This window comes from Myotis daubentonii, chromosome 15 (genome assembly GCF_963259705.1).
Source record: "Myotis daubentonii chromosome 15, mMyoDau2.1, whole genome shotgun sequence".
Taxonomy (NCBI): domain Eukaryota; kingdom Metazoa; phylum Chordata; class Mammalia; order Chiroptera; family Vespertilionidae; genus Myotis; species Myotis daubentonii.
In genome coordinates, this window is record NC_081854.1 from 11,504,911 (window position 1) to 11,521,172 (window position 16,262).

The following is a 16,262-nucleotide window of genomic DNA, read 5'->3' on the forward strand; positions in this document are numbered from 1 at the left end:
CAAAAAAATCCCAGGGAAAGATTGTGATTGGCCCATCTACAGATCAATCAAACTGACTTGTTGGATGGTCTATTGTGATTGGCTCCACTTGGGTGAAGTACCAGTCCTAGACCAATGATTGTGATCAGGGAGGTGGGGTTGTATAAAACCATGGAAGCCTCCACCTAGTTCACAAGATTGAAATAAGGCAAGAAATGTTTTCAGATTTCAGAGAAGTGGGCCTACGACACAAGGTGCCTGTGAGTTAGGGTATGAGGACTCTGGGTGGCAAGAGACAGAAACCCAACTCCACCCAGCATTAAACAATAAAAAGTTGCTAGGTCCTGGAACTGGGTAGCCTAGGAGGGACCCAGCTGGACCAGCTCAAATGTCATCAGGAATTTCTCAACTCAGTATCTGTAACCTTGAGCAAATATTTAACTTTTTATTGGTGTTTAACAAACAGCAGAGACATGCACTCATAAACTAGTCTGCTGGATTCACAACCCATCCATGCAGCCAGCTCCCAGCTGGAGAAATATCACAAGCCCTCCCCCCCCCCCCAAGCCCTCTGGTGTCCCCTCCTAGTCATTGCCCACCCCTGGTAACCACTACCCTGACTTACCACACCATAGGGGTAAATATATGTAGGGATGGGGATTGAGTTATTCTGATTTTATCTTTTGTAGCCAAGATAACTGACTGATGCTATCTAATTACATCTATATATTTCTTTTTATGTTTGAGGCAGATTTTTTTTCACTAGTTGAGTAGCTCCCAAACTTGAAGGAACATGAGAATCGCCTGCAGGCCTTGTTATAATGGCAATGCAGCGCCCCCAAGCCCCATCAGGGACCACAGTTTGAGAACCCCTGCTCTAATGGAAATAGAATAAGATAGCAATCGTAGGGTTTCCCCGGACAGAACAGTACATAGTCATTTTGTCCCCGCTACAGATGATAACGGACGGAAAGCTCAGGGCCTCGCAATTCCACAGGGTCAGCTTACCAAGCCCGCCTCTTCCCAGGGGAAGGAAATCCTGCAAGCCCCCTCCTGGTAGTTCAAGTTCCGGGGAAGTCGCCAGTGCTTTTGAAGCAGCCTCTTCACTGGGTCTCCTAGAGCATTGTCGCCCCCTTGTGCCCAGCCTCAAACCTGCACGGAAGAAAATGTGCCTAGAAAGTTCTGCGGGGATCCTGCCGGTAATTCTCCACGTGCCCCCACCCCAGGGCCCCGGGAGACTATCCCGTGCGGACTCCGCCCACGAGGGTCGCCTGCCCTCCGCCCTCTGGCTTGGGTTCTGCCTCTCAGAGGCACTGACCGGAAATCCGAGGGTAGCAGGCGGAGGCGGGAGTGTTTCTTTTCCGGCCTCTGCATCCCTGCCCTTCTTGCAGTGGCCGAGTTCCTGTACCTACAGCCACAGCTCCTCCGAATTCTAACTTTCTGTCCAAAGGGTAGCAATGGCTTGGCTTTCCCTGAGGCTGGTCCCCTGCTAACGCACCATCCTCTGTGGGGTCCTACACTCTGGCCATCCCTGGAAAACATCCCTTCGAAAGTGCTGCCACTTAGCCCTGGCGGGGTAGCTCGGTTGGTTGAGGGTTCAATCAGGGCACACACAAGGATCAACCAATGGATGCATAAACACGTGGAACAACAGATCCATGTTACTTTCTCAAATCAATAATAAAAACAGATAGAAGTGCTGCCACTTAAACTCTTTGAGTGGCCACCTGTTTCCTGCCAGGAACCTGACTGAATCACAGCATAAACTAGGGCGAGCCCAGGAGGGAATGGGGGACGCTTGGCTACCAGTGAGGCCCAGAATTTCTCTTTAGGAAGAGCTTGGGGTGGCCACGGGGCTGAGGAGGGCTATGTGGGGCTTGTCCTGCAGCTGACAGGATGGGGTTATTTTGGGGGAGGGGCTAAAAGCCTTCAGGACACTTTCCTTGGATCTGTCCCTGACTGTCCCTGGAGGGAGGGTAGAAGGAAACAGCCTTTATTATGTGTGTGTTGCAGGTCACTTAGGTCCTTGGTTAACTCTCACTTTTTGTTTCCCTCAAGAGCCCTGGGAAGAAGGCAGTGATATGGCTCAGAGAGGTGTAGTCACTTGTCCAAAGCCACACAGCAAAGGACCGAAATACCGACCTTTAAAACAACAACTGAATCACTTCATTTATATGAAGTTCTAGAATAGGCAACACTAATCTCCCCTGAGAAAAGGAAGCACAGAGTTGCCTCCGGGGGTGGGGGTTGTGTGTGTGTGTGGGGGGGGCAGCAGCCTGTGAGCAATGCCTGGAAAGGGGGGAAGAGCCACGTTCTGGGTGATGGAAATGTTCTCCGTCTTGAGTTGAATGCTTAGTCACATGGGTGTATCTGTTGGTCACAACTCATTGTACTTAAGATCCGGGCATTCTTTTTATTAAAAAAAAAACAACAACAAATAAGCAAAAAAGAATTTACAAACCCAATAGCTGCCATTTTTGAGTCCGACATCCCAGGCTGTGCGGAGTGCTTTGACCTAGAATGAATTCTCACGACCAGTTGGTGGAGACGAGAATCATAAAAATAAGCAAACCTGTTGGGCGCGCTCACCATTCATGTATTTGCTCCCTGAACACCATGCGCATTGCACACCTACCACGTGCGGGGGGGGGGGGGGCAGAGTGGGGGAGGTAGGGGAGGTGGGAGAGGTAGGGGAGGGGCTTCTAGGCAACAGACACCACCGTATGCAAATCAGCCACAAAAATGACGTTACACTCCTCCTGGGGGAGGCAGATCATTAGGAGAAAATAAATGAGGCGCATAGGACATCGGACGGTGACAAGTTCTGTGGGGAAGAGTAAACAAAGCAAGGAGGAATGGGCGCTGGGGGGCATGTTTTACAGACGTGATGGTGCTGACACCTCCAAATGACAGCCCCATGACAGAGGACTACCCTGTGACCATAATGGCGGGAGAGGAAACGGGCCGAGAGGTCCCCGGCTGAGGTCCGATCCAGAGGCAGGGGGGTACTGCCAGCCCCGAACTCCTCCCGGGGGCGGCCAGGCCCTGGCAGTGGGGACCGAGCAGAGCCCCGTGCCCTGTCCCTGTGGGGCCTGTGACCTCCAAGGCGTGGGGTCTCCAAGGGAGGACATGGCTCAGCTCAAGGAGAGTCCAAAGGGGAGCCCGCCTGCCCCCCAGCTGGGGGCTTGATCCAATCGGAGGTGTGGGCTGGAGGGAGAGTGAGCAAAGGGGTTAATGACCTGCGGGCACCCCGGCAGGTGGCTCTGCGGGGACGGGTGTGCGGGGGAGGGGTGCCAGCAGCAGGTGCGGTTCTCCTTGCGCTGGAAGTCTTCAGTGGGGCGGAGGCTTACAGGGGTTAAGGGGAGCGACAAAGGAGGGGTTAACGGGGGGGCGGGCCTGGCTGGGGCGGGGCCTCGGCCGGGAGGAGTCGCCGCTGGGTCCCGGGCCACCGTCGAGCCCAGACCCCGCCGCCACCGCCGCCGGGACCGCCGCCGCCGCCCGCCCCGTGGAGCCGGCGCGCGCAGGTAGGTGCGCATCCCTCCCCGGTCCGCGCCCGCCCGGCGTCCGGCCGCCGCGGGGCGCTGCTCCCCGCACCCCTCGGGGGCTTAGCGTCCCTCGGCCGGCTGCCCCGGTTTCCCGCGCCGTCTGGCCCCCGCCCCTCTCCGCTGCGGGCTCTCCCGACGTCTCCGCGGTTGACTTTGTCTCGGATCTGCCTCCATCTCCCCGCCTGTCTCCGATTCTCTCTGTACCGCGGGCCCTCTCCCTCTGGGCGTGTCTCCCTCTGCACCTCTGGATGTCTCTGTGTCCCTCTCTTTGCCTCTGTCTGCCCGTCTCTGTCCCCCTATCCCTCTCTCTCGGCCTCGGCACCCCTTCTCTCTCCGGGTCGCTGTTCGCCTCTCTGGCGAAACTCTCCATCTCTGCCTCCACCTCCACCTCCACCTCCACCGCCCTCTGTCCGTGCCTCTCTCTGCCCTTTCCCTCCTGTCTCTGCCTCACTCGCTATTTCCCTGTGTTTTAGGCCCCGTCCTCATCTCACTCCAAATCCTCGCCCACCCCCGAGCCCGCTCCTGGGCTGTGTGTGTGTGTGGGGGGGGGGGGGGGCGCAGGGTTGCTACCTGGGGCAGGTGGCCTCTGAGTGACATTGTGACCCCAGCGCTCTTTTCACACAGTCACCCGCGGCGGCTCCCGAGTTCCCACCCACCCCACCCTCCAATTTCAGGAATTCCTGGCGGGGTGGGGGTGTGGGGGGACTTCCTTTCACACTTCCTCCCTTCCAGGATTTGGCTGGTCACCGTTAACTCCTTCCTACCTCCACTTCATCCCCCTCTTTGAACTGGACACCCCCCCCCCAATCAAACCAGGCTGAGGGGCAGCTCTGGGGTTTCAGTGGGGCATCCGTTGGGGGGTATCTGTGTGCGCCCACGCAGGATGTGTGCTGGGGGTTTGTTTGGAGGCACAGATGGAGATGAGGGGGGCTACACCCTCCAACGCCCCCTACAGGCCCCCCCCACCAGCCTCATTCCTCCTGACACCCCCCCCCAAAGGGTCCCCCTCAACTCTAATTCATATTTGGGATGAGGATGGGGAGGCTTTCCTTTCGGAGGGAGTTCGATTAGGATGAGATGACAGAGACCCATGGGGGCTGCCAGGTTCTGGGAATCATATATCCAAGAAGCCTTGAGTGTGACGTCTTCGAGTGGAAAGACCTAGTATGTGGGAATGATCGGAGGGGAGAACTGGGAATGAATGCTCCATGCAGCCTTGAGTCAAAGGTCTCAAGATATTTGAACCCTTCAATCCAAAGAGATTCCTGCTGGAATCTTGGCCGTTTTCAGTGTTCCCAGCTGTGGGCACCAAAGGGCTTCCAGAGCCATCTGGGCCAAGCACCCACTTTACAGATGGGAAAATTGAGGCCCGAGGGCAGACGTCCCCACAGCGAGTCAGTGCCGGTCTGGGGGCTGGGGGGTCTAGTTCCACGGAAGCCCTGGCTTCTTCTGCTCAGTGCATTAACTTGGAGAAGGGAGTCTTCACTGGGAGGAGGGAAGGAGGCCCGGGTGAGTAGGAATGGCTGGAACCCAGAGGAGCGTTTTAGAAGCAGAGAAGAGAAAATATTTCTAAAGCCAGGGTGGTGGCAAGGGAGAGGGGACAAGGTGAGGCGTTTCAGAGAAGGAGGGGGGAGAGGAGGCAAAGTGGGGAGGCAGGATCAGTTCCTGCCTGGTTCTGTCTCCTGACCCTCCCCATGAAGCCCACTGCTCCCCTGGGACAGGGCCTATAATTTGGTTTGTGTCTAGACAAATAATAACTCAGCTGGTGTGAGCCAGCGGGAGGGCTGATTCTAAACTCTCTGAGCGAGGGTTAGGGAGGCAGCCTGGGCTCCTAGTGCCTGCCCCCCGCCCCCACGTGAGAATTTAGGGACTAGGGAGGTGGTGACTAACCCCCCTCCCCTGGAGTCCTTAGTATCTGAGAATTCTGCCTAACCTTGAACTTCAGGCTGCTGGAACGTTAAAGAAACGGAATAGATAAGGGGGGAAAGGAAGCGGGGTTCACCGTACATGCAGTATGTTCCCATTTCTGTAAAAAAAAGGGAAATACGCATTCATGGTTTTGCTTGGCAAAGATAATAATCACCGAGAGGTTAATAATAGATTATGAAAGTCGTAGAATGTTACAAAAAAAAAATCAGAGCGCGTTCTAACAATAGAACTTTCGAATGTTGGAATGCGAGCCTCCTGGCACATTGGGCGAGGGCATGGAAAGCTGTGAGGATGATAATAAGAGGATGGAGCGAAGGTAAGGCACTAGGATGTTACCATAATAGAACGGCCAACCATGGACAGACTAACAATAGCACCTGAGGCCTGAGAACGCTGGAACTTACAACATCAGAGGGATAAGGCTGGCGACCCTGCTGTCCCTTCCTGGCGGCGTGGGCCTTGGGGGACGTGAGGACCCCTTTGGTAGAAAAGGGTAAACCGAGGCACAGCAGGGCGGTCAGCGCAGCCTGACTGTCCCCTGGCTTCCGCCTGCCACCAGGGCACCAGGTGGGGAGCGAGGAGCCGAGCGGTGATCACATTTCGTCCCCTAATGAGCAGACCGGAGCTGGCTGGTCCCCTGGGGCTGCCAGGGGATGGGGAGCCAGGGAGGGGGGGTTAAGAAAGGGGGGGGCCAGAGCCCACAGAGGAGGGAAGTGGGGAGAGGTGGCCTGTGGCTCCACGTCTCCCTCTGTCCTCTCAACCCCACCCCAGTCCTTCATCCTCGCTGGGTTCAGGGGTGGCTGGCAGACCTAGGCACTAATCTGGCCTGCACAGCTGAGGCATAAAGTGGGGGCCGGGGTCTGATCAATCCTTCTCGTCCCCCCACTATCACTCCACACTTGGGCTTCTCTCCCTGCTCCACTGGGGAGGGGTTTTAGGGACCAAAACGGGGAGGGAGCCTGTGGGACAGGGGGAGCTTCTTGTGGGGGCTGAGAGATTTGGGGGGCGAGCTCCCAACAAAGTCTGAGTAGGGGAGGCCACTTAGATCCCAACTGAAGAGGGTCAACACTGGGGTGAGGGGTGGGGAGCTGGACAAGGGAGACTGATGAAGGGATGGCCAAGACACTACAAGCCTCTTTCTTTCTTTCTTTCAATATATTTTTATTGATTTCAGAGAAGAAGGGAGAGAGCGAGAGAGAGAGAGAGAGAGAGAGAGAGAGGGAGAGAGAGAGAGAAACATCAATAATGAGAAAGAATCATTGATTGGCTGCCCCTCATGCCCCCCACTGGGGATCGAGCCCGCAACCGGGCCTGTGTCCTGACAGGGAGTCTAATCGTGACCTCCTGATCCACAGGCCGAAGCTCAACCGCTGAGCCACGCCGGCCAGGCCTCTTGCTTTCTTATAGTGAGAAAGTCGTCGTGTATTTCAGCAGATTCTCCGAGGGTCTGAGAACCCCAGCGAGTCTTGAGGGGGAGTTACTGGGGTGCGGGGAGTGAGAGACAGCATCCAGGCAGGGAAGCTCTTCAGTTAAGGAGGACACATCGGCCCAGTGGTGGCACCTCATGTGCCTTAGAGAACTGCCTTGCCCCCCCCCCGCCTCAGTTTCCCCATCTGGGCAGGCAGAGGTCAGAAAAAGCCTCGCACCCCAGTTGTCACACACTGTGCTGTCTTTCGGGGCCCCGTGCTGGGCAGATCTGGGGGAGGGGGGCTGTCTGAGTGCCGCTCCCCTGTGCCCAGCGCTCCCTGGAAGCAGGTGGGCTGAGGTGGAGGGGCGGGAGCAGGAAGGGGTGAGCGTCCCACTGGTCCCCCTTGAGGAGATTAGCAAGGAGAAGCGTATTTCCTGTGGCTGCAAGGAATTAGTCTCCAGCCGGTGCCGCTGTGGCTGAGCCCAGGTGGTCTCCGGAGGCCGGGGCAGCGGGAAATCCCGGCTCTGGGGGCCTCCGCCCACTGCACACTGGCTTCTGGTCTTAGCTCTCCAGTGGCGGTAGAATAACAATTATTGTTCAATAATTGATAAGATGATACCAACAAGGATGTTTGGATCTGTGATGTGACGAGTATAAAAGTTGTGTCCCTCCTTTTATAAGAAGGGGAAACTGAGGCTCCTGAAAAAGAAGTAATTCCCTCGATATTACAAAAGGCAGAAGGAGAGACAGAGGGCAGAGAGAGGAGAAGACCAAGGGACAGAGAGCCGGGGGCGGGGGGGGGGGCGGCGTTGGGTAACTTGGTCTGGGAGGGGTTCTGATTTGAAGGGAGGGACGGGATTGCACTGGGACAGCAGGGAGCAAGCCCCCTCCATCCTTTCTCCACAGGATCCAGCCTCCGCCTGAGTCTGGGGTGAGGGCAGGCGCCCTGTGGCGAGGACCCCGCAGTGGGTAGGACTTATCAAGCAGGACTCAGCCCTGACCTTTCAAAGTCGGTTCCGTAGCGGATAGATCCTGCCCTTTTCACACACACTCCCCACCTCTTTCTCTGGGACCCCACAGGGGCTTGTTTGAGCCAGAAGTGTGTGTGTGTGTGTGTGTGTGTGTGTGTGTGTGTGTGTGTGTGGGGTGGGGCGCCTCAAGGGAGCCTGCGTTGGGGATAGGCTGGCCAATGCGTGCTCCTCTAGTGAACCGTCATTTATTGAGCACCTACTGTATGTTGGAGCTTTAGCAGTCAACGCAATGCCTCTGCCCTCCTGGGACTTCCACTCTAGACAGACAGACAGACAAAAACAAGATACAAGGTGAGGTGAGGGAATAGTCCTGGGGATGGTGGTGGGCGGGACTCTGGGTGGGAAGGGCCCCTTGAGGAAGTGAGGGAGGCGAGGAAGCTGCTTCTACCAAGATCTGGAGGAGCGCCCGGTCCAGGCAGCCCTGGCCGGGTTGGCTCAATGGATAGAGCATTGGCCTGCGGACCAAAGGGTCCTGGGTTTGATTCCTGTCAAGGGCTCACACCTTGGTTGCAGGCTCCTCCCCGGCCCTGGCCCTGGTCAGGGTGCATGCAGGAGGCAACCAGTCAATGTGTTTCTCTCACATCGAGATTTCTCTCTGTCTTTCCCTCTCTCTCCCACTCTCCCTAAAAAAAATATCAATGGAAACATATCCTCGGGTGAGGAATAAAAAAAAAAAAAAAAGAGCGGTCTGGGCGGGCGGTGGGGCACACCTTTCCAGCTGGGAAGGAGGTCACTGGCCTTGCACCCGCTGGGGTGGGGAAGGGGCGGTGGGCCAGGAAGTCAGGCAGCGCCTTGGCACTGGGGGCAGGGAGCTGGGATTTTACCCCCAGTTCGTTGGGAGGCCATTGGAGGGCTTGGAGCAGAGAAGCAACCAGAGCTGGTTTCCATGGTAGAGAGACCTCTCTGGCTGCAGCGTGGGAAACGAGGCGAAGGACATCAGAACGGCAGCCAGAAAGCAGGGAGCAGGCTACTGCGGGGTCCCAGCAGGTGAGCCGTGATGGTGGCACAGAGCAGGCAGCGGAGGGGCTTAGAGACCCGCAGGGACTCAGGGCGGGTCGTGGAGGGGGGCGGAACCAGAGGGGTGTCCCGTGGAAGGACGTGCAGGCATCTGGGAGGTGGCCAAGACCTGCTGTGGGAGTTAGGGCTCCTCCCTTGCCCTCTCTGGCCTCCGTTTTGTCATCTGGCCCATTGGCTTGGCCCATGGTTTTCTAAGTGTGTCGGGCGATTCTTCAGAGGTGCCCCGCCTCCTTATTCCATCCAGAGCACAGAGCAGCTTTCCCTTTTCACTATCTTACGTGGGGTTTCCACTTAAGACCTTTCCTGTTTCTAAAAAGCCCAGGAAATGAAACCTGTGCGAACCCCTGAATGGAGTCTCTGCAAATGCCTGGGATTCAGGCTTCGTTCCCCTTCTCTCTGGGGCTGACCGCGCTCAGGGAGTGGCTCGGTCCATGACTGCCCTCTGGCCCCTGCTTGCAGGTCTTCCCAGGACCAAGGAGGTGCCCGGCCCAGGGTTCTCACTCGGCAAAAGTCAGAAAGGAGGCAATGAGGGTGTGGTCCCTGAGGGAGGGGACGGCATGCTGGCCCTGCTCCCTGAACTTGATCGGATCCAGCAGCCTCTGCGCTCAGCCTCACCCCAGCTCCCTGCAGCTGTGGCTCCCAGCCCCTGCTGTCCAGGCTTCTTTCTGTCCAGTTATTTTCAAGAGGAACCTGAAACACAGGCTGGAGCAATGGGGGCGAGAGCAGAGATTCCTCCTCTCTCACCATCAGTACCTTGGACAGGTCTCTGAACCGGTCTGTGCCTCAGTTTGTCCAATAGCAGGAATAATAGTACTTTCAATGGGGTTCTTGACATTTTAAAGAATTAACACCCATAGAAGTGCTAGAACAAGGCTTGCCATGTAGCAGGACTCACTAACTTTAGCTGTGAATATCCTCATCATCATCATCATTATCAAGAATGGGGTGCCCTGGTTTGGCTCAGTGGATAGAGCGTCGGCCTGCGGACTGAAGGGTCCCAGGTTCGATTCCGGTCAAGGGCATGTACCTAAGTTGTAGGCTTCTCCCTGGCCCGGGCCCTGGTGAGGGCTGGTGCAGGAGGCAACCAATTGATGTGTCTCTCTCATATCAATGTTTCTCTCTGTCTTTCTCTCTCTCTTCCACTCTCTCTAAAAACCAATGGAAAAATATCCTCAGGTGAGGATAAAATTATAAATAAGCTGAAAAAGAAAGAAAAAAGAATGGGGTGCCCTGGGTTAGGAATGGGAGGCTGGTTCTGGTTCCATTTCTGGTTCTGGTTCCGGTTCCGTCACTACCTTGCTGTGCGTCCTTGAGGGGCGTGACCCAGCCTCTCTAAGCCCCTCCCCCCTGCCTGTGAAATGACGGCGTGAACCTCATCCAGCTTTCCCCAAAGCAGGATAGACTCCTGTGCCAGCTTTATGTGGTTTCTGGAAGAATGTTCTAAAATCTAAGTAGGGTCATTATTTTAACATCTATTAGGGGAAAATATATCTGGCGCCTCAGATCTGTGTTTTCAGAGAGCTGTTGTCTAGCATGGGGGTCAAAGAGGCATGATCTGGGTGTCCCCCCTCTGCGGCCTCCGGGGGGGTCTCTGCCAGGCATGTCACAGCCACGCCCCTCACTCAGGCCTCTCCCCACAGGCACTGCGAGGCCAGCGCGCAGAACCCAGAACCGGCAGGTGGGGCCGCCTCATCTCACTGCTCAGCTCCCACAGGAAGGACAGGCCGCAGCCTCCCCTGCCCCCTTCCCATTGCCCCTTCCATCTACAATCCGCCTCTGACCTGGCCTTTACTCACCTCCTTCCTGTTCCAGTTCCCACGTCCCCAGGCTGAGCCCTTCCTCCGCCCTGTCCCCCCCTACCACCCCCCCAACACCTCCTTTTCCTGGGAAATGCCAGCACCCACACCCGCATCGCCTGGTCTGCTCACTCCCTGCTTGTAGCCCGTCCTGTCTCAACACCTTCCTATATGTTTCCTGAGTCTTCTGGTACATTCCTCCCACCTTTACTCCGGCTCAGCCCCACGTGCCCCTTTCATCCTGTACAGAGTCCCCGCCAGGGCCCACCGACGCCTGCATCTCCTCCATAAACACGCCCCTCGGCCACTTTCTGGGTCACCCCGTTCCTCCCCCACTGGCGCTCTGCGTCTAGAAACACCTCCTTGACAAAGCCCTTGGCCCATCCCCCTCCCCCCCGCCCCCCCCAATTCCCTGTTGTGTTGATTCAGTCCTTCCCCCAACTTTCCCCTCTCAAGCTCCACCCTTTCCCGTCCACAGCCACCCCCCTCTCCTCCCCGGGGACACCGCCTCCCACCAATGTCCCCCTGAGCCTCCAGGGAGGGGGCTCAGGGAACCCCATGGCCTCCCGCCCCCCGCGGCCCCGCAGCCCCCGGGGGCCATGGGAAGCCCCTGAAAGGCCCGGCGGCGCCGAGGATGGGCAACGGCAGCTGGGAGGGCTGCCACGTGGACTCGCGCATGGACCACCTCTTCCCGCCCTCGCTCTACATCTTCGTCATCGGCGTGGGGCTGCCCACCAACTGCCTGGCGCTGTGGGCCGCCTACCGCCAGGTGCGCCAGCGCAACGAGCTGGGCGTGTACCTGATGAACCTGAGCATCGCCGACCTGCTGTACATCTGCACGCTGCCGCTCTGGGTCGACTACTTCCTGCACCACGACAACTGGATCCACGGGCCCGGCTCCTGCAAGCTCTTCGGCTTCGTCTTCTACACCAACATCTACATCAGCATCGCCTTCCTGTGCTGCATCTCGGTGGACCGCTACCTGGCCGTGGCCCACCCGCTGCGCTTCGCCCGCCTGCGCCGCGTCAAGACGGCCGTGGCCGTGAGCTCGGTGGTCTGGGCCACGGAGCTGGGCGCCAACTCGGCGCCCCTGTTCCATGACGAGCTCTTCCGCGACCGCTACAACCACACCTTCTGCTTCGAGAAGTTCCCCATGGAGAGCTGGGTGGCCTGGATGAACCTCTACCGGGCCCTCGTGGGCTTCCTGTTCCCCTGGGCGCTCATGCTGCTGTCCTACCGCGGCATCCTGCGCGCCGTGCGCGGCAGCGTGTCCACCGAGCGCCAGGAGAAGACCAAGATCAAGCGGCTGGCCCTCAGCCTCATCGCCATCGTGCTGGTCTGCTTCGCGCCCTACCACGTGCTCCTGCTGTCCCGCAGCGCCGCGCACCTCGGCCGGCCCTGGGACTGCGGCCTGGAGGAGCGCGTGTTCCCCGCCTACCACAGCTCCCTGGCCTTCACCAGCCTCAACTGCGTGGCCGACCCCATCCTCTACTGCCTGGTCAACGAGGGCACCCGCGGGGACGTCGCCAGGGCCCTGCACCACCTGCTGCGCTTCCTGGCCAGCGACAAGCCCCAGGAGATGGCCAGCGCCTCCCTCACCCTGGAGACCCCGCTCACTTCCAAGAGGAGCAACGTGGCCAGGGTCACGGCCGCCGCCGGCTGGGCGGCAGCTCCGCCCACCCAGGAGGACCAGGTGCAGCTGAAGATGCTGCCACCGGTGGCGGTGGCGCAATGAACCTCAGGTCGCACAGAGACGCACCGCCCCCCCCCCCCCAAATTCATCCCACACCCTGGCCCCTCTTGCTCTGGTCTATGCCGATTGTATGTAAATAAGGCCATGTGACTAATCATGTGAATATAAGAAAAGAGGAAAACAGCAAGGTTGGGGTGTCGCTGGTCAGTTGTCATCCCCCGTCACGGCCCCTTAATAGTCCAGCTGAACGGTGCCTGGCCTTGCCCGGGGCAGTGTTAGCTACATAGGGGTGATGAGTGACAGATCTGGCCCGGCCCTCACGACCCCCCCCCCCCCCGCCCCAGCTCCGATGGGGGAGACAGATCTGCCCTTGGGCAGTGAAGATCCAGGGGGGCAGGGCTCAGGCAGGAGAGGCCAGGGTCTGGGGGAACCCCAAAGGGCATCTGACCCAGTCTGGGGGACAGGGAGGGCTTCCTGGAGGAGGAGACCAGTACGTGAAGTTTCCAGAGGTGAAGACAAAAAAAACACAAAACACGTGAGGATGATTTCCAATGAGGGGGTGACTCAAGGGAAAGGCGGAAGGAGAAACCCACTGAGTGTGGAGTGATCACTTTTGCTGTAGGGAAGCCCCCATCATGTAGGGGAGAGTGAGCAGGACAGAGCACTTCTGAGTTTTCAGATTAACATTCTCCAAGTCAGGACTGAGGAAGAAGAGGGAGAATGTCCAAACCCAAGTGGAGGGCAATCAAGGAAGACTGGCCGGAGGAGTTGTTCAGTCAACAGGTTTATTTGTACCTCTCATCGGCCCTGTGCGGGCTGGGGCTGGGGACGCAGTGGTGACCAAGACAGCCCCGGAGCCACCATCGAGGGGCGCCCAGGAAGGGAGTAAAACAAAACAAATACAAAGTTTGGAACTGATAAGTATATTGGGTAAAAATAAAGCCACACAAGGGGACAGAGGGACATGGAGTCTGAGCTAGACGAGGTCAGGGGAGGGAGGGCTCACTGAGAAGGTGGCATTTGAGCAAAGTCCTGGAGGAGGGGAGGGGGCCCCTGTGGCTGCCGGGGGCGGGGGGGGGGGGGGGACGGGGAAGAGCATCGCAGGCAGAGGGAACAGCAAGTGGAAAGCCCTGGAGTCAGAGATGCCTGAATTCTGAGGCGCAGTAGGACCGCGGTGTGCCTACAGCAGATGAGGGGTGACAGAAGTGGGAGTGAGGCTGGCAAGGGGACAGAGGCCCGTCTTTCGGGGCTCGCAAAGTCCTGCTGAGGACTTTGCCTTTTACTCTGAGGTAAATGGGAGCCATAAGAGGAGGGATGTGCCGAAACCGGTTTGGCTCAGTGGATAGAGCGGCGGCCTGCGGACTGAAAGGTCCCAGGTTCGATTCCGGTCAAGGGCATGTACCTGGGTTGCGGGCACATCCCCAGTGGGGGATGTGCAGGAGGCGGCTGATCGATGTTTCTCTCTCATCGATGTTTCTGACTCTCTATCTCTCTCCCTTCCTCTCTGTAAAAAATCAATAAAATATATTTAAAAAAAAAAAAAAAAAAAAAAAAAAGAGGAGGGATGTGATTTGACTTCAATGTTAACCGGATCCCGCTGGTTGCTGAGTGGGGAACAGAATAGGGGAAGTTAGGGCGGAAGCTGGGAGCCCAGTGAAGCGTGTAGTAGCCCAGGTGGGAGATGCTGGCAGGGGGACCGAGGTGAGGTGGGCGGTGGAGTGAGCTTGCTTTGGGGTTTTTACTTTGAAGAAACACAATGAGGGAAGAAGCTGGGGGCCTGTGGGATTGTGTAGCATGAGCCTCTTGCCCATCCTGGGAAAACGGTGACGGAGAGCCTGAGCTGGAAGGACCTCTGGGAGCGATCCCAGGCCCTGTTCCGGGGTGGTCACTGGAGAGGCCAAGAGAGTAGCCGGAGTCGCACAGCCGGTGAGTCAGCCTGGGGCCATCCTGAGCTCCCTCTCCCCTCCCGGTCGCTGCCTCTGTTCCCACGCCCCAGAGTGGCCAAGGCTGCCGGCTCTGGCTGGTCTCTCCCTCCCTCTCTCAGCCCCCCGAGGTCACCAGGAATGGTCCTCCTATCGCCAGGCTGGAGAACAGGAGGACGCACCTGCCCCTGGACCGGCCTCACCCCTTCTGGTAGGTTACTTTTCTTGGTTACCTAACAGGCTTCATGCTCCTGATGAGCTGTGACGACCCCCACCTCTCTCCACACACACCCTTGCCCCAGAAGTTCCCAGAAGAGGTTCCTGGAAACCCTTCTCAGAGAAAGGAAGAGGAGGGAGGACGGGAATGAGGGGGGAAAAAAGAACTTAATGAAGAAAATGGTTTTGCAGGGGCGGGGGTTACTGAGATGCAGGAAGTTGGGGCTTTGGTGTTGGGAGAGAAAAAGGGGGGTCTAGGATCTGGGGGCTCTGGTAATTTTCCCATCCTGTCTCACCACCATAAAGCTATTGGGATGGAGTTGCAGGGGGTCAGATATTTTGAACACAGTCTCCTCAGAGGGTGAGACGAAAGCCCGCACATTACCCTCCACCAAATGCTGATTTGCATTCAATAAATATTTATTGAGTACCTACTATGTGCCTGGCACTGTTCTAGGAGCTGAGGAAACAGCAGTGACTTATACAGAAAAAAGTCATGTACAAGTTTGGAAGTTACCTAAGTCCCCCCAGTAGGTCCTTGGGCTCCAGGAGACTTTGGGGTGGGACTCAAGAAATCCAAGCCTCGTCCTGGCCAGTGTGGCTCAGTCGGTTGGGCATAGTCCTGTGCAATCAAAGATCGCTGGGTTTGATTCCCAGTCAGGGCACATGCCCAGGTTGCGGGTTCAATCCCCAGTTGGGCTGCGTGTGGAGGCAGTGGATCAATGTTTCTCACATCAATGTTTCTCTCTCTCTTTTTCTCTCACTCTCAAATCAATAAAAACATATTTTAAAAAACAAAATCACATTTTATTTTTTTAAAAAATATATTTTATTGATTTTTTACAGAGAGGAAGGGAGAGAGATAGAGAGTTAGAAACATCGATCAGCTGCCTCCTGCACACTCTGGGGGTGTGCCCGCAGCCCAGGTACATGCCCTTGACCGGAATCGAACCTGGGACCCTTCAGTCCGCAGGCCGACGCTCTATCCACTGAGCCAAACCAGCTTCGGCAGACAAAATCACATTTTAAAGAAAGGGAGTGAAATCCCAGCCTTCAGCTCCATCCCGATGACCCTTGGAATGTTGGATAAATCCTTTTCATTCTCTGGCCTCCGTTAGCCAGTCTGTAAAATGGGGAGGGGGTTGGTCCCTCGTGGATATGCACCTTGGATAGGCTCCAAGCTCCCTCACACTTTGTCCAGAAGGGATCCCAGGGGAGGTTTGTTTTATGGTCTTGTCACGCTTACTACATGATTTAGAATATCTGGGTTCACACGTGTCAGTGCCGTCATTATTACAGATGAAGAAACAGGAACATCAGCGCCTGGGACTTGACAAAGGATGGTCGGGGAGTCAGAGTGGATGCAAGGAAAGCCCAGGGTCTCCCGACTCTACGTGCTGAAGGTTTGTGTCCTCTTGCACCCCACTCCTCTGCTCCTCTCTTCGTCTCCCTCTGCCGCCCCTGGAGCCTCTCAATTACCCATCAGCACTCCACCACCCAGAAATTTCTCTCAACCCCTTCCTGACCCTGTTTATATGATTTTGCTCCCTGCTGGGTAAGGGAGGACAGGCTGGAACATGTCCTTAAACTCCTTCCTGAGCCAGCTCCCTGGGGACCCTCGCCCCGCGATGGAGGCAGTGGGGCTGCTTGAGACCGGGTATGGTTTTACTGGCCAAAATGCTGGGCTCTCAACCTCTGCCGGCTGAGGGACCTTGTGCCAGCCCCC

The 16,262-nt window shown here is 57.0% G+C and overlaps 1 protein-coding gene across 3 annotated transcripts; it reads left to right on the forward strand.

The window, feature by feature from the left end:
• The first annotated feature begins 3,391 nt into the window (after window positions 1-3,391).
• On the forward strand, window positions 3,392-15,294 carry GPR4 (G protein-coupled receptor 4). Of its 3 annotated transcripts, none has more exons than XM_059666132.1 (3): window positions 3,392-3,503; window positions 10,550-13,714; window positions 13,958-15,294. In XM_059666132.1, exon 2 carries the CDS (start codon window positions 11,340-11,342, stop codon window positions 12,438-12,440), a length of 1,101 nt encoding a protein of 366 aa, XP_059522115.1. In that variant the 5' UTR covers window positions 3,392-3,503; window positions 10,550-11,339; the 3' UTR covers window positions 12,441-13,714; window positions 13,958-15,294. The 3 variants fall into 3 exon arrangements, with proteins under 3 accessions (XP_059522115.1, XP_059522117.1, XP_059522116.1); XM_059666134.1 differs by having other exon boundaries at window positions 11,184-13,714; XM_059666133.1 differs by lacking the exon at window positions 3,392-3,503 and having other exon boundaries at window positions 10,158-13,714.
• The last annotated feature ends 968 nt before the right edge of the window (window positions 15,295-16,262 follow it).

Excerpts from the sequence above, each read along its gene's own strand:
- GPR4 (XM_059666132.1), top strand. The coding sequence starts at position 11,340 with ATGGGCAACGGCAGCTGGGAGGGCTGCCACGTGGACTCGCGCATGGAC.